Below are 23,719 nucleotides of genomic sequence, written 5' to 3' on the forward strand. Positions count from 1 at the left end.
AAGGTGGATGTCTAGTCCCAGCAATGGTGTGTACTTGAACATTCATTTCAAGCTCTGGCCACTCAATTTAGTAACTACTTGAATTTTCTGACACTTGCTCTGTAGTCATTACCTATGTAGGGGTATGGGTTTTTTAGGAAGGACTCCTGGCTGTATGGAATTTATTTTATTTATTCTATACAGTTAAGCAGTGTTCCTGCAGCAAAGCTTCATAACAAAAGAACTGTTGTTTGTAAAACTAGATGAAGTATATTAAAGGGACCTCTCTTCCCATTAAATATGAATATAAAACCTCTTGCTGATCCTGCACCAGTGAAAACAGGTTTGAGGTGGTGACAAGCTTGCGTCTAGGAGTAGATCTTAGAGCTGTCCATGCTTGAAGAAAAAAAAAGAAAAGATGTAAGATGGAGGGAGCAAAGAGAAATGACTGAAACTAACCTTTATATCTTTTGAGTATAAATATATGCAGTGGCATAGCAAATAGCGTAATACTACTGGGTTAAGAAGCTTTTTAAAAAATTTAATGGTGGCTTAACAATGATAAAGTACTTAAATGTGTATGTTGTTTCTGTCAGCAAACAAATGAAAGAGCTGGAAGAGTCGGGATTCCTGAAAGGAACTTTGAGTGCGGAGCAGCAGTTGGCTCTCATTAGCATCTGTACAGACCTGAAGGCAGCAGTAGAGGGTGCTACTTTCATTCAGGTAAGCAAAGATTTGACAACTCCTAGCAGACAGTTTAGAAAGATGATCAAGAGCTGTGCTGTGCTGTCAATGGGCAGTGGAGAGTTCAACATCCTGACTGCATAAGCATGGTTGTGCTTGTTAAAATCAAAGTTCTTTCTAGCCTAGTATCTTGACATGGGAGATGATGCCTCTTTGCAGGATTTCCCTACTTGAGAGTGCTTGCAAGTTTCTTTTGGGTTATGTTGGAAGAGGCTGGTGGCTGGCTAAGCCAAGAGACAATTGCTGACCTCCATGTGTAACAAAGACTGTACATATTTAGAAAGATTAATGTGGGGGGGTGGGGGGCAGGAGATTCTTGGGGGAGAGATTATCTCTTAGGGAACACCACACATTCTAGTGCTGGGACTAAAACGTGTTTCTTCCTCTCCAGGTACCTTGGGAAGGCAGGGGAGTATGGCTATGCCCAGGGGTGACTTCTGTTCTGGCTGTGGGGGAGCACTGTAGCCAAAAGCAGCTATATGACAGAGTGTTAGAGTATTAAAAACACAGTTGATATATAGGGCTGGAATCTGTGCTGCAAAGTGAAGTTGGGATGGGGAACAAGCTGTATTACTGAACCTCTCCTGAGTTTAATCTGCAAATTTATTTTCTAGTCATTCAGTCCTGTAAAGTCCTTCCACAAATGTTTGTGGTTGTAATGATGACGACCGACTTAATTTTATGAGCTAACTTTCAGGTCATTTATGAATGGATATAACAAAGGGCACAGATATCTGTGAAACAGCACTCGTCAGCATCTTCCACTGAGTAAGAACTGACTGTTCTTCCTACTGTCTGCTTACTGTCTCTTTACCAGTTCATGAAAGGACCTTTTGTATCACGTGACCAGTTAACTTCCTTGAAAGCTTTTATTATTTTTTTTGTTGCAAGGCTTCTGGGCATTCACGCCAGCTGCATCAGCTACATGGCTCCTGTGCCTGTGCTTGCTGCTTCCTTTAGAGAATTGTACTAGGTCTGTGAATCAGGACTTCCCTCTGAGAAAGTTGCTTTGATTCTTCCCCATTTATCTAATACTTGTTCAGTGCTACCCTTTTCTCTTAACTCGCTTGATAGAGACATAAGGCTTACAGGCTTACTGTTGAGATCTTTCCTGAAGTTCCCTTAAAAGTTGCATCATGCTTGCCACTCGTCTGCTCTTTGGTACCAAAATAGTGTACGTCCAGTTTTGTTTCAAGTGAGCAGTTGTATATCACTGTTACTGTGTTGGGTATTCAAACCATATCAAAACATGTCCTAGTACCTTGGTTCTGGTTCCCCTCGCCTCTGTTCTATGACTTGAGACAGACCCTGGGAGTCCTCAAGACTAAGGCTTCAGTTTCCTTCAAGGATTAGAAGGTGAAACAGAACAGTTGCAAAGAAATCACTGTTCTGTATGCCTTTTCCAGATGATCATCCTTCTGTACTCTGATCATCTCTTAGTCCTATGCATTCTTCTTCTCCGTGCATTTTGAAGAAAGAAGGGAAATTTTTTTAAATTATTCCTCTTGTAAATTGCAGGGGGGGGTGGGGGTGGTGTCTGCTTTGCTTTGTCTTATTTTGACAGATTAACAATCCTACATGGCCATGTTCATTTGGGTGCTGTCTCAACTTTGTGAAGGCTGCCTTCTTGTTTCTAGTAGACTTCTAGTTCTGCCTGTTTTCACTTGCTCTTTCAAGTGTTTCTTACTACCTGGTGTGTCCATATGGTGTCTTTACTTTCTCTGTATGCTACCTATAAGGATCTGATCCTTCTTACTGCCAACTTTGCATCTCCTTAGTATCCTCACTTTTATTTTAGTATCCTCTTTTGAAGCTAAGCATGGCTGTGATGGAGTTCTGGGCTCTTGTTGCTCCTACAGAGTTGTTGAATCTTAGTATGCTATTGTTCCTGTTAGAGAGGCTCTTCAGCAGTGAGATTTTTTTTTTTTTTTTTGAACAAGGTCCTGCATGCTACTTCAAATTAAATCAGGGGCTGCATCATCCATCCCTTGCACCATCAGCTGATCTATGAAACAAGCATCGGGCAAATGTTGCAGAATCAAAGTAATTTTGAGTTGGAAGGGACCCATGGAAATCATCTGGCCCAACCTGCTGTGGGACCAACTTATATCAGCTTGCTCAGGATTTGTGCATTTGAGTTTTGAATATCTCGTAAGGATAACTGCTTCTGGTCTCTTTGCGTAACCTGTTAGAACATTTGATCACTCTCATTGTTAAACTTCTTTCCTAATATCTAATTGGAATTTCCCTTCTTGCAACTCTAGTCTTACCCCTCGTCCTGCCACCATGGACCTCTGAGAAGAATCTGGCTTCTCTGTGTGTTCCCTTCAGGTAGTTGAAGGGAACTTCAGCAGTGCTGAACAGTGCTGAACACAGCAGTGCTGTGTTGATAGTCTCTGAATAGCAACAATCTACCTGGGGTAACTCAAGCTTTCCGGTACTATTTTATGTTCCCTTAGCCCTTTTGATGTCTCTTAACATGTAGTCATTAAGCATATAAATAAATAAATAAATAAAAAATGAAGTAGCTGCAGTATGCCTGTGGGTAACAAATCATATGTGTGAAACACTGTTGGCGGTATTCATATCAGCTCATCCGTTTCAAACCATAGCATCAGATTTTGGTTTGATACAAAGTGTTAACAAATACACAGTGTAATTGGGAAAACTATTTGAACTAATCTTTAATTTGCTCTTGGAAGGGGGGTGGAATAGATAATAAAAGAATCTTAATTCTAGGCTCACAGCCTTATCACAGCCTTATTTCAGCAATGAACAGACTACTTTCTGGCTGAACCGTATTAAACTTCAGAAACATTGCCTAGTGCAGCTTTGAGCCTGGAAGGACAAAATGGACTAATTGTAAATTATGAGTGCAAGTGTTCTGACATTTAGTTCCTTAAAAAATAAAACATCAGTTGCATTAATGTTAGTTGAATATAGAGGATTCTATTTTCTTGCTTAAAGATATAACCTACTGATTAACTTGTTAAGACTTCCATGAGAACTACATTTCTTTATCCTAGATTTCAGTTGGTTAAATCTTAACTTCTTTTCAAATTTGGTGTTTGTAGAGTAAGTCCACTTCAAGCTTTAAAAATTTCCTTGATGTTTGCACTCCTTGAATGAATTCTGCAGACAGTTGCCTTCTATGTCGTTTTAATGGGACATAACTTAAAACAAATGGGATGAAGTAGTAAAAAGTGGAACTTCTTAAATGACATTAGTGAAGATATAAAAGTGAAAAAGATGCAAGAAATAATCAGGACTGAGTAAGAAGAAAATTCATAACAATAATGTCATTAACCTTTAAAAACAAGGTATGCCTTGATGCATATTTTATATATTCCCTCTCCTGAGCATTTTTATGAAGTAACTTGTCTTGATTAGTGTGCTTTGTATCAACTTCAGGAGGAAATCGGTCTGTTTTTTTGCTCTAAAACTGAATATTCACCCAGTTTCACTTCTCAGAGCTTTTCTATGCTGCTTAGAGTAAGTGCATAATCTATAGCATTTAGGTGAATGTGCACTGCAAACTTCTTGCATCACTAAAAGCTTTAATTCTGAAATAATTTTTCCATTAGCTGAAAACTCCATGGAGACAAATTAATGGATACATTTGTACTATAATGTCCCTGGCATGGGACTATCATGGGTGAGGTAAATGTTTCTTAATATTGTGCTCTTAACTTTCCTGCATAAATATATGATGACTTTTGTCTTTTGTCCTTATGTGACTATTGGATACTGAACTTATTAGTATTCCTTTCACTATTAAAAACAGATTTGAGTGGATGTGTGTCTAGTTCCTAAATAATATAAGCTGAATAGAAATCAGTGCAGCACTTGTATAATCTCTTACCACAATGCTAGTAAAATGAAAATATATCTTTTTAAATGCTTCGCTTTGGCATAATTTACTAACAGAATAATAAAATTTACTAGCTCTTGGAGGAGGATAAGATAACTATTGGTAAGATCTTACTCTTGACACTTGAGCTACTGTGTACGCTGGTGAGTTGTGAGGCCTGGCTGGGCTGGCTGAAGCCAGGCATGGAGGGTGGCTGCGAGGTGATCTCTAAACCCGTCAGTCTTGCTGTGACATGGGACAAAGCAGAGTGGCAAGGGGATCAAATTATGCTTGTAACTTATACCTCGTGGTCTGAGGTATTTATCCTTTTTCATTTTAAAGGAACTCTGTCTAAAAGCCTTAGAACAGTATCTTTATTTTTTTTCCCCCTCTAAAAAGAGAGGGTGTGCCCCCCCATTACACCTGCAAACTCTTTTGAACCAGTGATAACAACACTAATGGATCTTCAGCCTGGTCTCTTAGATCTTGCTGGCTCTTTTATCTCTCCCAGTTAGACGTATTTAGAAAAAACAGTGTTACCAGCTTAAAAACAGCTTTCAAAAAGCCTGGTGGTGCCTCAGAATGGGAAACCAGCATTGACCTGGGAGCCTTGACAGTAGGTGTCTCATGTCACAAAAATTTGTCTTTAATTGTCTGGTACCAGTTTCTGCCACTAGCTTTTGTTTTACTTTCCTGATGGCTTTCAAGAACCCTTTTACTTCTGCAGATGAGGGAATATCTGCAGACAGCAATGGGTGAAGATGTCTTCAGCTGCCCTGAGCTTGTAGGATAGACGACCATCCTGGTTTGGAAGCTGTGTTGATGATGTACCTCTGTAAATACAAAGCTGCTGGAAGGCACAGTGTGCAAGCATTGCAGTAACATGGCTTCTTCTGGACTGGTCACTGGTCAGTTCTGAGCACTGGACAGACAAACATGGGTCTGTTTGCTCTCAGCTGGGTAAATATAACCTTAGGTCTGGTTTTACCCTACTTATCTTAACTTCTAGTGCCTCAGGTCAGTGTTTATGTTTTGGCTTCTGAGGGAGCTGGTTTTAAGCATGTGACCTGACCAGTCATCTTTGTAGAGGTTTTGAGAAAACTCTTTTCCTGATTTTAGGGTTTGAAACAGTCTGATCTCAAAGACTTGCTGTAAAATACTTTATCAAGTGTTTTGAGTTGAACTGAAAGACAATGTTTGGGTAAACAGCTTGCCAGTGTCACTGCTGTGGTGCTGCTGCTGAATGGACTTTTGTCCTTTCAAACTTTCTAACATTCACTCCCCATCTATCCTGTGCATTTAACAACTGGTGTTGTCTACCATTACAGACTTGAATATAGTTTTGGTCCCCGTTACAGGAGGTAGTCATTGCCTTAACTGTCATCCTGCCCAGCAGTTAATCTTGCTCTTCAGGTTCTCTTTCAGTGCTCCCTGGTCTCCTTTCTAGGGCTGTATTGTATTTCCATGGCCTTTCCCAGATCGCTTCCCCTGTTTTTCAAGGTGGATGGGATCACAGTAAAGAAAACAGATCTGATCTTTTGAGAAGGGACGTGGGGAGGAGGATGTCAATCAACCTGTTTGAGATCTTACTGCCCTTCCCAAAGGGAACAAAAAGGATCTTCATCTCTTCTGTAGTAGCCTGATCAGCTTGTCTGTCTGTCTTTTGAAAGTTTTGTAGGACACGTGAACATCATGGGAAAAGATGGATCTCTTCGTGGCATGATACTGACACTAGATGAAGCAAAACTTGCCTTAGTTTATTGTATGTGTTTTAAATAAAAACAAAAGAAAAAACCCCACACAATCCCCCCAAACCCTTCCCAAATCTGCAAGTTTGACTCTGATTTTAGAAAATGTAGTTCTGAAAACCTGTTTTGTATTTTGTCCTAAAGGTTGAACAGACATTTGGAGCTCAGTCATTTATTCTGAGCAGTATAAAATGGCAGTAACTTGATATTTTTATTGCTCCAGTTCCTTAACAGGGTATGTTTCTGAACTGTAGGAAAGTACAAAATGTTTCCATCTAAATGCTGGATTTCACCTCATCAAAGTGTTATTTACTTGTAACAGTATCATGTGGTAGACAGTCTTTCATGTCACTCGAAGTAGTGATTTAAGAAGCATCAGATTTCACACCTGTATGAGCTCATAAATTCAAGACAACTAAGAAGTTATCACTTCTTTAGGGCTATAACTCACTTCAAATCTAAATTAATTTTTTTTTTAAATTAGATTAGCCTGAAAGTACTGGTGTTTTAACTGATGCTTTTACAACTGCTCCGTAATAAACTTATTAATCTACTGTCCTTTAGTTGATGGTTTTGAATTCTATTAAAGGTTTTCTGATTATGAACTTAACACTGTTCTAAAAGCCAGGCACTTGTAGATCTGCTGTAAGACACTTTTTATAACTTCATTTTGAATGGAAATTTAAACAAGTTCAAGCCCTATGAATCAGAGTTAAACTTGTGCAGGGGTTTCCCCCCACTCTAGTCCTCTGCTCCTCAGCAGAACAGTGTATGAGAGGACCCCACCTTTATCAGAAGATTCACCTTTACCTTTGCTGCCCTACCAACTACAGAGTTATCTGAAATCAGGCTGGATGGGACTTCAGAGGTTACTTAGTCCAACCCCTGCCCTAAGGCAGGATCAGTCATACCTAGACAACTGTCTGTCAAAAATGGGTTAACCTGTTCTTAAAATCCCCATGTGATGTGATTCCTTCTCCTCCCGTGTTAAGCATTTTACTTCAGTGCATACCTACCTCGTAGGAAGTCTGTAACTGATGCCCCAGAATATGAGCATACGTGACCATGCCTTTCTATTTAATTTCTGTTTTTTTATAGTTGTGTTAAATGGTGATAATGTGGCCCCGTCATTAACAAATTGCCAGTATGCTTTTCAGTTAAAGGACCTGCTGTCCTTATTCTGCTTTCTTACCCTTGGCTTACAGGATACCAGTTCTTGTTCAGGTTCAAAATAAAGTCTTGGTTGCCACGGTTGTGTGGCTTGTTTTGGGCTACCTAGAGTTGTTTTACATCTAAGGAGTCTTTTTGTTGCTAAACATATTTTTGTTAATTATCTGGTATTTGGACATGTGCTTGAAACCATCTTGGAGAAAGTTGTGTACCCAGGTATGTGGAATGAATATCTGCAGGGGGAAAAGGGGCAAACATCCTGATGAGCTTCTGTTCCCTTGTACGTATCCCATATGGCTTGGGTTCCTGCAACACCTCCAAGGGTTTCAGGATCAGTCCCACTTAACCTCACTTCCTGGCTGTGGTGCACAGCCAGGTTGCTCCCCCTGCTTTCCCTGTGACCCTAGCTGCTGGGGACTCAAGTTCTAGTCATGCTCTAACATAATCATGTCAATTAGCGGTTTCTATGCTGTTGGTTGTTTTTGTGTTTTTTTGTGGTTTGTTTTTTTTTGTTTTGTTTTGTTTTAATCTTCCTAATTTTTAACTGATCAAAATGCTGATACCACACTGAAAGGTATGCAGTAGCCTGGGGACTCCTTCAGTAACAGCTGTGTGTACGTCTCATGCTTCTGTGCTGTATCCCAAACCTGTACAGTGGTGGGCAAGAGTGTGTGTCTCCTGCCCAGCTGCTGTCCTTGCCTTTACTCTCAGATGAGGGTAATTTTTAATCTTCCTCATTTTTAACTGATCAAAATGCTGATACCACACTGAAAGGTATGCAGTAGCCTGGGGACTCCTTCAGTAACAGCTGTGTGTACGTCTCATGCTTCTGTGCTGTATCCCAAACCTGTACAGTGGTGGGCAAGAGTGTGTGTCTCCTGCCCAGCTGCTGTCCTTGCCTTTACTCTCAGATGAGGGTAATAACACTTTCTAAAAGGAGACTGAAGTAAATATGTTTTCCCCCCACCATCTTTGCAGTTTGAAATGATGCATTTCTATTTGGCACCTTGTCTTAATTAATATCCTGGTATACTGGTATAGCCACGTCTTTAAAGTGTCTCAGAATAAGCATCTAAAACTACTTTGCCATTTTGGGGGGGAGCATGATGGAAAAGTCAAAAATACTTTCAGTCAAGTATTTGCATTTGAAATATGTAATAATTTTGAATTTTGTGAAATTACCAAACCTGTTTGACACATGAAAGATTTTAGATAATTGAGCTAAATCATAATGGTTAACAATAATATTGGAAGCAAAATTGATATTCTGATGTAATAATTTGTTCTGATATTTTAAAAAAAATTTTATTTCTCTGCTTGTTTCACTAGCTGAACTCCCAAACTCTTCAGTCAAAATGTCACTTTTTTTAATTGCAAGTGGTATAGTTCCCCAGGTTCACATGCGTGACTCTTGATTACTGAGTAGAATGCACATCAGTGTCTGACATGGAATACAAAAGAAATAAGCTCCAGTTTCCTTAATAGAAGGTGCATCTTCAGTCTTAAACCCTGCAGGAGAAGACCAAACTAGCACGTCAATACAAAAGGCTAAATAGAAATAATAATAATTAGCACTGAAATACTAATGATAGTAGTGAGCGTTTTAAACACTATTTTGCTTAAAATACAATTTGACTTTGATATGGATTCTGTAAAATGGTGATAATGACAGAAACACAGCAGTCCATATGCATCTGCAAGTGGAGCAAATAGATACAGTCTTGCTTTGATAACTTCAGTAACCTCAGCTTTGCCAGTAGTATTGGGGGGAACAGAATTGGTTGTAAAATTGCAGGGTTTAATTTGCAGAGAGATTCTTTTAGCATATGTATTTTTTTCTTTCTGAAGTCAACTAGGTTTTTACAAGAAACTTTTCATTATTATTTAGATGTGGTAAAATTATATGGAATAGTTGTATTTGACTGTACAGTCGCTAGCTATAGTAATAGTGCTTTGAAGTCTGTTTCATTTAACTAAATTTCCAAGCCTCCTTTTCAGGTATTTTTAATGTCTGTCTTTATTCAGATAGCCTGAATGCTGTTTAAAATCCGCAGGTCCCTGCTTTATATAGGTTTATGTTAATCAGGCTTTGTTTTAGAAATATGACATTCTAAAGTGACTTGGTAGATTGAAAAGAAAACAATTATGCCTGAAGTCTTTTCTGGGAAGTTCTTTTTCTAGTGAATTATAACTATAGAAGATAATGAAAGTATTTGTATAAATGGATTAGGCACCAAAACTTTCAGAAAAGCTGCTTTTCCGATATTCGGAACTCTGTCTCTTAATCCTGTGAAGATCTTCATATTCCCACAAAAAGCTGGACATAATCTGTTTCCTGTCGCAGAAGTGCTGACAGTCTGGGTCCAGCTTGTGAGATAGTTAGCTGCTCTGAAAGCTGCTGCTACGTCTTCATTCTATGAGAGGAGAGGATTGCTCTCACTTGACTGTGGGAACTGTTCTACAGAAGTACCTCAAAATTGTCAGCTAAACTGCAGCATTGAAAAGCTGAGACCACTTAAAATGCTGTAAATTACATGTGTATGAATAGAGGAACAGAGCCAGGGTTTGGCACGTTTGGAGGTCCTCACAACTGCAGAAGATGAAGAGCATCCTTGTAGCAGTCAAAGTGGTTAAGGCTTCTAAACAGTTTACCTGCTACTTGAAGCCCTCTTGAATTTACTTGGGAAGAGGGGAGTCACAGAACTCTTGAAAAGGGATGCCAGAGGGATGGGATGCCATCCAGAGGGACCTGGACAAGCTTGAGAAGTGGGCCCGTGTGAACCTCGTGAGGTTTAACAAGGCCAAGGGCAAGGTCCTGCACCCCAGTCAGGGCAACCCCCAGTATCAATACAGGCTGGGGGATGAAGGGATTGAGAGCAGCCCTGCCGAGAAGGACTTGGGGGTACTGGTGGATGAAAAGCTGCACATGAGCCAGCAATGTGCACTTGCAGCCCAGAAGGCCAATCGTATCCTGGGCTGCATCCAAAGAAGCGTGGCCAGCAGGTCGAGGGAGGGGATTCTGCCCCTCTCCTCTGCTCTGGTGAGACCCCACCTGGAGTACTGCGTCCAGCTCTGGAGCCCTCAGCATAAGAAAGACACGGACCTGTTGGAGCGGGTCCAGAGGAGGGCCACCAAAATGATCAGGGGGATGGAAGACCTCTGCTATGAAGAAAGGCTGAGAGAGTTGGGGTTGTTCAGCCTAGAGAAGAGAAGGCTTCGGGGAGACCTTCTTGCAGCCTCTCAGTACTTAAAGGGGGCTTGTAAAAAAGATGGTGGCAAACTTTTTGGCAGGGCCTGTTGCGACCGGACAAGGGGGAATGGCTTTAAACTAAAGGGGGGTAGATTTAGACTAGATAGAAGGAAGAAATTTTTTATGCTGAGGGTGGTGAAACACTGGCACAGGTTGCCCAGAGAGGTGGTGGATGCCCCGTCCCTGGCAACATTCCAGGTCAGGTTGGACGGGGCTCTGAGCGACCTGCTCTAGTTGAAGATGTCCCTGCCCACAGCAGGGGGTTTGGACTAGATGACCTTTAGAGATCCCTTCCAACCCAAACTATTCTATGATTCTGTGAAAGTAACTTTATACCTCAGTTGTGGTTAGGGCAAGGCTACAGGGCACTCTTGCTGTAGCAGCTGCAGCGTGGCAGTGAAGTACAGCTTCTGGGAGGGTTAGGTGGTGCAAGATGAAGGTAGGAGAGGAATAGCTGCCTAGGATATTTATTACATGCTGTGAGCTAGCACACACAGAGCTCCGCCTTGGTTTGAATGAGGAGCCAGTTGAGAGTTTATGGGTCAGGATTAACAGGACCACCAATGTGGAAGACATTGTGGTAGATGTCTGCTACAGACCACCTGATCAGGAAGAAAAGGCTTTCTTCAGACAACTGGAAGAAGCCTCATGTTTGCAGGCCCTTGTCTTCATGGCTAGGGCTTCAACCACATCAATATCTGCTGGAGGGACAGCACAGGAGAGCACAAACAATTCAGGAGGATTCTGGAATGTATTCACGGTAACTTCCTGACACAGGTGGTTGAGGAGCAGAAGAGGGGACATGCTGTGCTGGACCTCATACTTAGAAACAAGGAAGAACTGGTTGGAGATGTGAAGGTCAGGGGGAAGCCTTGGCTACAGTGACCATGAGATGGTGGAGTTGAGGATCCTGGGAGGAGAAGCAAGACAAAAGGTGGGATCACAGCCCTGGACTTCAGGGCAGACAACTTTGGCCTGTTCAGGCCAAAATCTGCTTGGAAGAGTCCCATGGCATGGGATACAGTCCTGGAATGAAGAGTGCTGTAGGAGAGTTCAAGATTGATCCATCTTCACTTGCAGGAATTTACATTATCATAAATCTTCATATTAATGCCAGGGAAGAAATGTTTTCTTGGTTATGTTTTGAATATGCAGCAGCCAGAATCTAGTCAGGAGGTGAGAACTCATCATTGTGCAGCTGTGGCTTTCAAACTTCTTTATTCAGCAGTTCCTTATGCTTGGTGACTATGATCAGACTCCATACTTGCTATTGAGAGGGCTTGATGCTGCTCCCTGTGACAGCATCTGGAGATGCTGTCACAGAAAGTGGCTTGCTTGTTGCTGAATAGTTGCTAATCTTTGACCTTTTCCATGCCAGTTTAAATCTTTGACTTTCATCTTATGCTGCTTGCTTTGTATAGGACAATACCACTTATTTTAGGACCATACCACTGTGTTGCAGTGCTTTACTTCAGGCCATGCTTTGTTTCTTTCATCTCCCAACGCTAATAAATCCACCGCCTTGGCAGCTATTCCCGTTGCTAGTGTAAGGAGAAGATATTCTGCAAGATACAGTGTTTTGGGGACTGTTTTCCTAGAAGGTAGTACAGGTGAGTTGCTATCTTGGCATATCTGAGAATGGATAGAAAGAACCTGGGTAGATGCCAGCATTTAAATATAGGTAAATGAAGTTGCGCGCTTAGATGAGCATGGACGTGTATGGGAGCACAGATGGCGGAGAGCATGGTAGGAAGGGCGTGTACAAAAACACAAAGACGCTGGATTTAACCAGATAAAACTCCCTAGCTTTCCATGTACTGGCATTCAGGGGGTTGTGTCATAGAATCATAGAATGGTTTGGGTTGGAAGGGACCTTTAAAGGTCATCTAGTCCAACACCCCCTGCAATAAGCAGGGACACCTTCAACTAGATCAGGTTGCTCAGAGCCCCGTCCAACCTGACCTGGAATGTTTCAAGGGATGGGGTTGCATATGAGTGCAACTTTTAATTAGGGGCAACTAGACCTCAATCACCTTGTCTGGATATCAGTGTTGTCTGCTGGGGAGAGAGTCTAGTATGTGTTTATCTTTGTGTAGTTCTCTAAGAGTTCACAGGCTGGTCAAGTAGCTGCTGTGTGTTCTCTGAACATGTATTTGAGTAGTGTAATGCCTATTACCTTTAAGCCTTTAATTCAATACAACTCTTCCAGGAGGTGGGTTTTAAAAGTTAACTGTCAAGTTCTGATCAGGCTGTTAAAAAAGATGTCTAATAAAGTTTAAATTGGAAGTCAGATTAGTACCAACCTTGTTCAGGTGCTCAAGCCTTGGAATAAAGGCGTACTGTTCACTGCAAACAAGAAGTGTTACCTTCTCTACAAAAAGGGCACAGAAATATACAATGTCACTTAAAACGCGTAGAGGTGTATGCAGACCTTTTTGCACTGATTCTTTGAGAGAGACTGTGGTAGCTTTAAAACCGTATGTTATCTGCTCACTGTTTGATCTTCTCTTTCTCAGGGTAAACAGAATAGCATCAGACCTCTCCAGGCTCCATAACTGACAGCAAGTGAGATTCCTGTTTAATGGATTGTTTACAGCTTAATTTTCCCCCTGTTCTTCAGGGAATTGGTGTCTCTGAGAAAATAATTGCACGCTTGATGAGGACAGAAACTTTATTGCAGTGGTCCAATAATCTGAATACAATTGTGATACTATACAAGAAACTTCAAGCAAATGGCCCATTCAGAAACCTTACGTAACCATGGCAGGTTTGAGTTTCCAGCAGGTTTGAGTTTGCCTTTTTGATTATCATCTGATGTGAGAGGAGGCTTAGAGTTCCAAGTTCACAATAAACCTATTCAGAGCAACTCTTTTATTAGCTTGAACAGTATCTGCAGAGTTCTCTTCATCTCTGGCTTTACTAAAAGAAACTATTTAAACTTAACCAACAAGCAGGGATCGTGGAATCATAAGCAGAGTATCATTTTGCTTTGATAAGGCCGTCTATTATTTTGGGCTCTATCTGGAGTTCTTAAATGACCCCGTTTATCTCTTCTGCTTTGTGGAACTTTTAGTACTGTTCCATGCAACTTGCTTATTTTTTAAGACTTCAAATTACTTTTAACCCATTTACTGGGTTTAAAAACTCTGGCCCTCGGCATTCCTGCCACAGAGTCTGTCTGAAGCTGCAGGTATTAAATGTAAATTTTGGATTATATTAAATATATAGCCTTTTTCCCTACCCTCATGTGCAGTTCAGCATAACAGGAAGGACAGAATGAAGTACTGACAGGTGGGAGAAGGTTAGAGTTGGAAAAGAGCAGTATTTTCTGAGTGTTTTAAGGGGAAAGCTGAGGTTTTGCAAGTTTGGGATCCTGTTTGGATTTTTTTAAACCCTTCCAAAGAAACCCAGAAAATAAGCTGGCTTTGTTCCTGTTTTCTTCTCGTAGACTGAAGTCTTCCCTGTTGATTGTGGGATCCACTGTAGTTATTCTCCCATGTCCTTGTTGCTCCCAGACTGGTGGACTTCTGCATGCTCCCCTTCAGGCAGCTCCTGGGGTTAACTTTGAAATTCTAGTGACTGTAGATTGTGGCTCTTGGCTCATACATGTGAAATTTCACACGATACTGCAGAGCTGAACATGCTCAATAGCTTTGGTAGAAGTTCTGATAGCATGCATTCTACTTCAGAGATCTTTCTCAGAGTTGAAATGAATGGAGATATTTAAGCTTTTTAAGTGTGAGGGTCACTGAGAGGTGTTTCAGTGCAGGTTCCAGAACTGTAGCTTGGTATCTCCTGCCATAGTTCTGGAGGTTGTAAGTTTGTCTTCTTTTGACATACACCTATTCATTTCCATCTTGTCTGAGAGAGAACACTGACTTCTATCGTATGAGATTCTCTTAAAAAAAAAAAAAAAAAAAAGAGAGAGAGAGAGACCAGGTCTTATTTCTCTATACTGTGTTATCTCTGTGCGTGAGTAAAAGTCTGTATTTTAGATAAAGCAGAATAATTTGTTTTGTGTTAAATCTCCTGTGGTGTGTGGTGTTCCATCTTCTGCTGTAGAGAAACTCTTGGGCTTTCCATTTCTTTATATGTGGGAAGGTATTTTGTGTTATGGCTCACTGGTATATTTAGGCTGATTAAAATAGATGGTTTGTGCTGAGTTCCTAGGTGTCAAGGTGGGATCAGTGAAGTCTGAAATATATGGATAAATACTATTGAACTAGAAGATTTCTGATACTGATTTTTGTTTTTATTCCAGGAATGTACTCCGGAGAACCTGGAACTGAAAGAGAAGATTTTCGGTCAGTTAGATCTTATTGTTGGTGACAAAGTTATCTTGAGCAGCTCGACCTCTTGTCTCTTACCCAGCAAATTGTTCACTGGCCTTAAACATGTTAAGCAGTGTATTGTGTCACATCCTGTAAGTATGTGTTATGTTTTTGTAGTAGTAGTAGTAGTACTACAGGTGTTTAACTAAACTGCATCCCAAACTCTTCCTTGCAGGCTGAGATACAGAAGGATATTTTGAGTGCTTGTGTGCCATCATTAGTGTGCAGGGGCCCTGACTCACCAGAAAAGCTTTAGTTTGGTCATTCTGTGAGCAGCAGCCATCTACTAAATTGGGAGGCTGTATGCATGTTTAATACTGTTGGCTCGATACGTTCTGTGTAAGCTGTTGTGCTCATATTGTTGTGTGTTACTCAAACTACTGGCTCTCAAAATGTGGGAATTCTGTGTTTTGAAGACAAACCTATAAAACTCCCTACTTTCTTCTTGTGGCATCGTTAGTTTTTTCTAGTATCCTTTTTCAGCTGCTGTTAGGTAACAGTAAGGATCCAAACAATGAGCTGCATGTGCTTGTCAGGTAATGTCAATGAAAGATGGAAGCTTTTGACTCTGGTTTCTTCAGACTTCTGATGCAGAAGCAGTGTACCTGAAGAGGAAAAGCAGGTGGATGAAATGGAACAAATTGTACTTGGAGCTGAATTTGCATACTTTGTGACCAACTGGGACAGGGCAGTGATGCAGAAATGGCATGACTAGAGGTGGCAGCAGAACCTCAAAATGCTGAAGGGCACCTGTGAGCCTCTGTAGAGGTCTATGTGGGTCTGCCAGACAGCAGTTTATCACATCTCTCCTCAGCATGGAAGAGCATTTTGTCTTGATCACTGGGATTCTTACTGCTTCTGTTTTCCACTACACAATAGCTAATGATTTTGTTAGCCTAACGTTAGTCTGGTGTTTGACAGATCAGTTAAAGAGGACTGCTGTTACGAAGGTTTGCAGTATCTGGAGAAAGGTACTGCTCTGCTGTCTGCAATTTGGTAACTACATGTTGTCTCTCCAGGGCATCCCTCAGGGTGTAAAGTAAATGTCAGTTCCCTGCAGTGTGGCAGTGTGAACACAAAAATACAGCACTACTTTACTGTAATGTCTCTACAGCTACCTGTAGCCTAATGCTACAGTGTCAAAGCATTTGGTCAGTCCCTTTCTGACACCCCTCCACCACCACCGTTGTGCCTTGGGGTGACTGGGAAGCAAAAGGAACAAAAGGATTTGTTTCTTTCTGTATAACTAGTTTTCATCCCCTTTTAAGTAAAAAAAAAAAAAAAAAAAAAAAAAAAAAAAAAAAAAAACTCCAAAGTATGTATCTGTGCCTAGGTTTAGCCTTTCGCCAGTCTAAAATTCAGTAGTTCCTTATCTCCTATTTCCAGGGTTGTAACTTTCTGTAGTGCAAGAGAAGAGATAATGTCTCTTCTAGACTTCTGTATTAAGTAACAATAGCTATGGGGTTTTTTTGTTTTGTTTTTTAACCAATTCCTGGGCTTCTACCTATTCTCTGACTGTTTGTCAGTCTTTGATTTTACATTATTCTCTTTTACTGTTTTCCCAAGTTGGTCTGTACCAGTTGACTTGTTTAGTCTCAGCTGCAGTCCTTATAGGAGCCACTTCTGAAACCAGGTTTTATCAGACCTGGAAAGGTAGCTAGTCCCTGCGTAAACATTTTCTAGGTTGCTGTTGTAAGGATATATGTATTTTCCAAAGCAAATTCTCTGGAGTACCTTAAAATATCTAATAGTTCTGAAATGGCTTTGCAATCCAGCTGAGACTATTTTCTTAGTGATCTCAACTTCACTCAAAGGGGAGTGTACTGGAGAAACTGTGAGCCCAGTGTACTCTTCCAGGGGCCTTTCTGCATCTGTTATATCAGGAAACATGCTTGCTTTGTAGTAGTTGTTGGCTTTTGGTGGTTTTTGTTTTAACCATGGCCTTACTGACATCTTGAACGCAACAGTAGGACATGGGGAATGGTGGTTGCAGGAGGCAAGCAGCTCTGGAAGATTGTGAAAACAGGAAGTGTGGAATTTGATATACCAGAAAAATTAAAAGCTAAAGTTGTAAAGCCTCTGGCACAGGTGAACGTGTTGAGGAGAAATGAAATGAAATGCCCAAAGGGCAGAAGGAGCTCATTCCTTTGCTTAACATAGCAATAGGTTTGGTAATTAGAAAAAATAAATGAAACCCCGTAGCGCAGCTGTATGATAGAAATGCACGCAATACTTCCAGGTACAGCTGTTCTCTGCAAGCAGTTTCAGGCAGTGTATCGGTAGAGGTCTTCTGCAGAGAAGTTGATTTCTCATGTACTGTATATACCTGCTAGATCACACAGCTAGAAATACAGAGCTAGAGGAGACCGTGTGCCATTGAGTGAAGTCCCTTGCTGTACAGGAAACCATGTAATCAAATCACTTTAAAAATGTATTAAGCTCTGCGTTAGATTTTTTTTTTAACTTCACTATTCCTGTTGGAAGTTGTCTTCTAATTTTTGTTCCAATCTTATTACAGTCCATTAAAATTAATTTGATGTTTGTTGGCAGCTTTTGTGTAGCTTAATTCTTTCTCTGTGTTTACTTTGTCATATCCTTTCTTAGCTTTCATTTTGTTAGGTTGAGTAATGTAAGCTCTTCTGCTCCCTGAAGAAAGGCTTTGCATTCCCCTTCTCATTTTTAGAAATCTTCCCCCACCCCTAATTTCATCCACATTTTAGCACTTTTAGTTTTTACCAACATCTATTATCTCACTCCTAAAAAATTGTCTTCCTAAGTCTCCTCAGTGTGCTCATGAACACACCCGTATACTCTCCGTGCCAAGTTCATGAAATAGAATATTTCAATAAGATGACTATCAACACTAATCGTGGAAGAAATTTATAATAGCCTCAGTCTCTCTCAACAATTAACTTGTCCTGATTGGAACCTGTGATATACTTAAGGGTTAGAAAAGCCTTCAGAGAACTTCTTGGTGCTTGCAGTGGTTTGGGTCTTGCTAAATTGCCTGGCACCGCACCTGCGATCGTGTCCATCACGCCGTTCTCAGCATTGGTGGTGGCACTACCAAAGAGACTGATGTGAGAAAGGTTATGTTGGAACACAAGGCCCTTTAAAGGGGATGAAGTAAGTGTGTTACGTCAGTAGTTAGAACAGACGCATCCTACAACAGGTTATGTGTTGGTCAGACTCTATAGTAAAAGGAACCATGTAAGTACTGAAAAGAAAGAACACGCAGAGAGGAAAGACTGCTTGCATGTTGCTGTGACTAAATCCTGTACTTCCATTTACATGAGCACAGTTAAGAGCAGTTGACTATAAGGGAGGACAGTGATGGAATCGCTACTTAATTACCATCCTTTAAATGTCAGTGTTATTTCTGGTAGTAATTTATGGTACGTTAGCTCCTTCTGTTGCCTGGAAACTAGACAGAGAGCTGAGTTTAACACCTTAAGAATATGGCTGAAGGACTGCTGCTTTTGGAAAGAACATGCAGGCAGTGTTACTGCATGTAACGCTATGACCTGAAGAACTTTTATCTGAATGTTCTTTAGAATTTTTTATTTTTATAAATATTATTTATTTTTTATACTTTAGAAGTATTTTACTTGAAAAATACGTTACACAAAGGTCTTGACTTGATGAGAAATTACATTTGGGAAGAGTCAGCGGGAGGTATTTTTTTTTAAGTAGGTACAGTGTTTGAAGGTAACCTGTTCTGCAACTTTTTCAAAGTATGTTTTATGTGATATCTATTACTGTGTTTAGCATGTATTTACAGGCTTGGGCCAGTAGCAGCTTATCTATTAAGTGTTGCATCTTACAGGTGGTGTTTAGCAATAATTTTGTTATAAAGTTCCTGAATATCTAAAAGGAAGTGCCTTGCTTCATTTGGAAAGACAGGTGGTGGCCATATGTCTTACAACAACAAACAGCCTGAATATTGAGAAAACATCGGTTGCTCAAGTCAGTATAAAGTCTTCTAGTACTGTTTGAGTGCTGTCATCTTTAGTGTAGCTTCATGAACTTTGCTGGGGTTAAACAGAGTTAGATTTAATGTAAGATTAATTATTTTTTTAATTTGAGTGAATACACCAGCTTTTATTGAATTGGTCAAGTCTTTCAGGGTCTGAAGATCAGGCTTACTGTGTTCACTGGAAAATATCCACGCTAGTAGCAAGCTATAAGGATGCTTTATATTACCTTGTTCTGTTAATTTGTTGATAATTGACATTCTTCTTTTGTGTTTCTTCTTGAGGTAAATCCGCCTTACTTTGTGCCATTGGTTGAAATTGTTCCTCATCCAGAAACAGATCCTTCTACTACAGAGAGAACATATGCCCTGATGAAGAAGATTGGTCAGTCTCCTGTCAAACTAAACAGAGAAATTGAGGGGTTTGTTCTGAATCGGCTCCAGTATGCAGTGATAAGTGAAGCCTGGAGACTTGTGGGTGTATGTATATTTTTTTTTTTTTCCGATTTCTACACACACTCTGCTGGTTTTGTTGATGTGACAAGTGAGACTGTGTATTTAAATTTCCTATAAATTTGTGTCATCTTTGTTAAACTGTCCCTTATGAACATGAAATATATATTAACATGTAAATTAAAAACAGTAAGAAGTGATGTCAGTTATAAATAGCAAAGACTGAGAAAACCAAAGTGATATGATCATAACTATCCTTTATCCTGCTTTCTTTTCAGAATACTGTCATTTTCAGAACAATCAAAAGAACAATCTTAAAAGCACAGAAATCAAAATACTGATTTTTCTTTTTTCTAGGTTGCCTTATCATTTCCTGTTTTCTGAATGTTGCTGGCCTACTGTACAGTGGTTATGAAAATAATACTTTAAATGGTTTTCTCTTAGGCCTTTCAGGAATTGCACTCATAGCTTCAGTTATTTGATACTTGTAGTTAAAGACGGATTTCTCCTCCTCCTGCCCATTCAGACTTCTGTCTGAGAATCATTTGTTTGTGCCCCTTCAGCTTTTCCCACAGTTACCTGTTCTGTGCTGCAAAGTCTGATCTTTCATCAGGAAGAGCTGAATTATGAGTCTATTGCTATTCTGTTAAGAAGAGATTCAACTGGGCTTGAGTAGGGCTTACTTTTTTGTCATGGAGAGTGTTTTGATTTTTCAAGCTGTTTAAAACAACCATGCACACAATATAGGTAAAGATCTTTGAAACTAAGGTAATATTAACATATTGTAAACAAAGCAACTCTTTTTCCAAAGCAGTATCTAAACATAGTTGCTGAACTGATTTTGCTTACCTCTAGTTAGCTTCCATAGTAACACAATACAACAATATAAAGGAGGTGGTGAATAATAATAAGTAAACCAATATTGTTAGGAAGGAACTGATCTTCTACTGGAGATGTTTCTTTAAACTAAAAAAAAGGTTTCTGTTATTAAAAAAGTTAATACAAAGTCTTAAGTATTTGATAAGAAAAACCCCTTCAGAAAGCTGTAATCATGTTGAAAGACACAGGATAGAAAGGATAGTAACCTCTAAATTGTTTTTTAAACCCTAATAACCCCAGATGAAAAAAAGATTTTGAGAATAAAAATGTAAAAATGGCTACTAAAAAATATGAACAAGGAAGGTAAGTTCATGGTGAAAAAGCTAACTGAACTGCAAGGTTCATTGTTAAGAAGGTTCCCACACTGTAACCTTTCCTTGAAAGGAAGGGATCTGACGTAGAAGTAGAACAAGTCATGCTAAGAACAAGATTTTTGGAGCAGGAAAGAGTAAATGAGTAATGACAGACTGTGAAGGAGAAATGGAACTTATCCGAGAATCCCAAAACTCAAATACGAAGTTGATGAAATACTGATTTAAGCACCTTTTTACACACCAACTAGCGTAATACTGCAGAAATGGAAGTTAGCGCTTACATCTGAGTTCTTTTAAGAGTTCAAAGCGTCGTTGGAAAACTGTGGACCAGTAAGTCTGATAATGTGTAGGCGTATTGATACAATACCCTTGGTCAGCACAGGTATCTGCGGCAGTAATGCCTCAAAAATCTAGTAGGATTCTTTCATGTCTCTGAGAGGCGTAAACTGAATTGTGGAAGTCGCTGCCGTAGAAGCCTAGGATGCTAAAAATACAAATGGGTTCAGGGAACATTTAGACACATTCATGTTAGAGGAAGACCATACAGAAGCAACCTCCAGCTGTCAAAGTCTCAAAGACTGGACTGCTGGGAGCTGAGGCAGTACATATAATTGAAAGTATCACTCTGTATTTGGCCTTCGGTTAGGGAAAGAGTGTAAGAACACTTCATGGGCTACTATCCGAAAAAAGGTGTTGATTTGAGGTGAACCTTTAGCATGAACCTGTATGGGTGCTTTTTGTGTGGGTGGTGGTATATGAATAGTAACAAAATAGTGCTTGAACCACTGACAGATAATGAAAGTTGCTTTCCTTCTGCATCATCAAAGTTTCCAAGTTGTTCTGTTTTTTATTTGTGTTTCAAAACACAATTTATTTTTATTGTGTTTCAGGCAAATACACATTTAAACTGTAACAACTTTGGCTGTATTTCCGTTCCAAAAGCCTGGACAAATACCAGCTATCAAAGGTGTATAGTTTCAGCTGTGTGACTTCAGGCTACACACTGCTTTTGATGGGAGGAGAATCACTGCAGATAGATGCAGATAGGCTGCAGGCCTGGGGCAGTTTCGGTATTTCTACTGTTGTGCTGCCAATGTAGTCATTTTTATCGCAAGTCATGTTCTTTTGGTGTTTCCACTTTCAAAGTGGGGAAAAATACTTCTTGCTTCTGATTGTTAAGTCACTTTTCAGTCCTTATTGTTGAAAACGTCAGCCTCCCTAACTCTCAGTCTTTGAGAGGCTCCTAAAAATCAAGTTTTACTCACATTGATTCCTTCTGGTAGCAAAACTTTTCCTTACCCTAAGAAGCACTGGGGGCAGAAGATAACTACGTGTATTAGCAGGAGGGACATATTAATAAAGCATTCTTGTCCAAAATGACCACACTATTAATCCTTTTGTGGTTAGGTACGTAAATTGCGTGTATTGGATGAGGCAGTCCAAGTCAGCTTGGATGCAGAACATGACATTCTTACGAAATTACTTATGAACGCTGTGGTATTTTGATGCTAATAATTGTATATTGCTTTTGAGTATTGTACAAAAACAATGAGACAGAACCATAAAACATAATTTCAAGCTTACTTGTTTTATTAGTGGTTGTAAAGGTCTGAACAAGTATCTTTGTATGCCTACAGTTACATGTCATAAACTGATCAGTGCTTCAGAAATACTGTTATAAATTTTCTTTAATTTTAACATGGTGAGTGCTTGAGAAAAATCTGTGGTATTGCTAGAGGACTGTTGTATTTGCACTGCGGTGTATCTGTTCTTTGCTACATAACAAGGACACAAATATTCCAGATATAAATGCTATGTGTGAACCAGGAGAGAAATATAGCAGCAGTCTCCAAGTGTTTTGAAGCCACTTGAAATGATCTTAAATCATCCCCTTTAGGTAAACAACTATCTGGTTTTTTTTGAGGACTTTGCTGAGATGCAAGCTTTAAAGTTCTCATCTGCGTCCTCACCTCAAAAATATTTATAGTAATGGCAGGGGAGTGATCTTATACATGCACATATGTGCACATATACTTTTATCAAAGTCCAAGTTCAGACACCTTTGCATGGACAGTCTTTTTTCTTTTTTTTCTTTTTTGTTTGTGTCAGTTGAGCTTATTTCATTCAAGAAACTAGTGGAAGCTTCTCCGGTAGAAGTATTAATGTACTGTTAAAAAAAGCACTGGTGGTAGGACAGACATGCAGGTACAGCTGTACTAACAACATTTATCTGGAAAACTTCATCGCAAATGGACTGAGCAGCTTGCAGGATACACATTAGTTCCCAAATGTTGCTTGGCAACTGGTGACCTGCCAGTCTCTCTCTTCTTTAGCAGTGCTGTGCTGGGAGGTGTGATGGGTGAGGCATAGGACAGGGATCATATGATGGGAGAAGGGCTCTGATACAGAGCATGAACATGAACATGGGGCTGTATAGAAAGCAATGTGGTAAATATAGCTGCTTGCTGGATGATGCGTTGGGGCTCACCAACTTCTGCCATGTGGGTCCAAGGGTAGGAGAGGCTATAACACAGCCAGAAATCTGAGGTAAGGCCCTGCCAGCAGGTTGGGTTCAGGCTCAGACTCCACATGGTGCTCAAATTGCATGTGGGCACGGATGCTGGAGCAGAGAGAGAAGCATAATTCAGGGCAAAGTGATGAAAGTGATGAAGTGATGAAGGCTGGACGATCTTCAAGAAGGAAGTCTTAAAGGCGCAGGAGCAGGCTGTCCCTGTACGCCGTAAGAAGAACGGGCGGGAAAGACCACCCGCCTGGCTGAATGGGGAGCTCTTGCTGGGACTCAGGAAAAAAAGGAGAGTTTACCGCTTGTGGAAGAAGGGGCAGGCGACTCAAGAAGAGTACAGGGATCTCGTTAGGTCGTGCAGAGAGGAAATGAGAAAGGCAAAAGCCCAGCTAGAACGCAATCTGGCCGCTGTCGTTAAAGACAACAAAAAAAGCTTTTACAAAGATATTAATGACAAGAAGAGAGCCAAGGAAAATCTCCATCCTTTATTGGATGCGGGGGGAA

The 23,719-nt window shown here is 40.3% G+C and overlaps 1 protein-coding gene across 2 annotated transcripts in view; it reads left to right on the plus strand.

Moving 5' to 3' along the window:
• The window catches only part of CRYL1 (crystallin lambda 1), a 60,222-nt gene that overhangs the window by 12,289 nt on the left and 24,214 nt on the right, over positions 1 to 23,719 (plus strand). Inside the window, exons 2-4 of one of the 2 annotated variants that reach the window (XM_019472100.1) lie at positions 576 to 702; positions 15,003 to 15,164; positions 19,331 to 19,525. In XM_019472100.1, coding sequence (XP_019327645.1) covers positions 576 to 702; positions 15,003 to 15,164; positions 19,331 to 19,525 — 484 coding nt within the window. The remainder of the gene's footprint in view (positions 1 to 575; positions 703 to 15,002; positions 15,165 to 19,330; positions 19,526 to 23,719) is intronic. The other variant, XM_019472101.1, reaches the window with a different exon arrangement.

The sequence above is a fragment of the Aptenodytes forsteri genome, unplaced genomic scaffold (genome assembly GCF_000699145.1).
Source record: "Aptenodytes forsteri isolate BGI_AS27 unplaced genomic scaffold, ASM69914v1 Scaffold307, whole genome shotgun sequence".
NCBI classification, from domain to species: Eukaryota; Metazoa; Chordata; class Aves; order Sphenisciformes; family Spheniscidae; genus Aptenodytes; species Aptenodytes forsteri.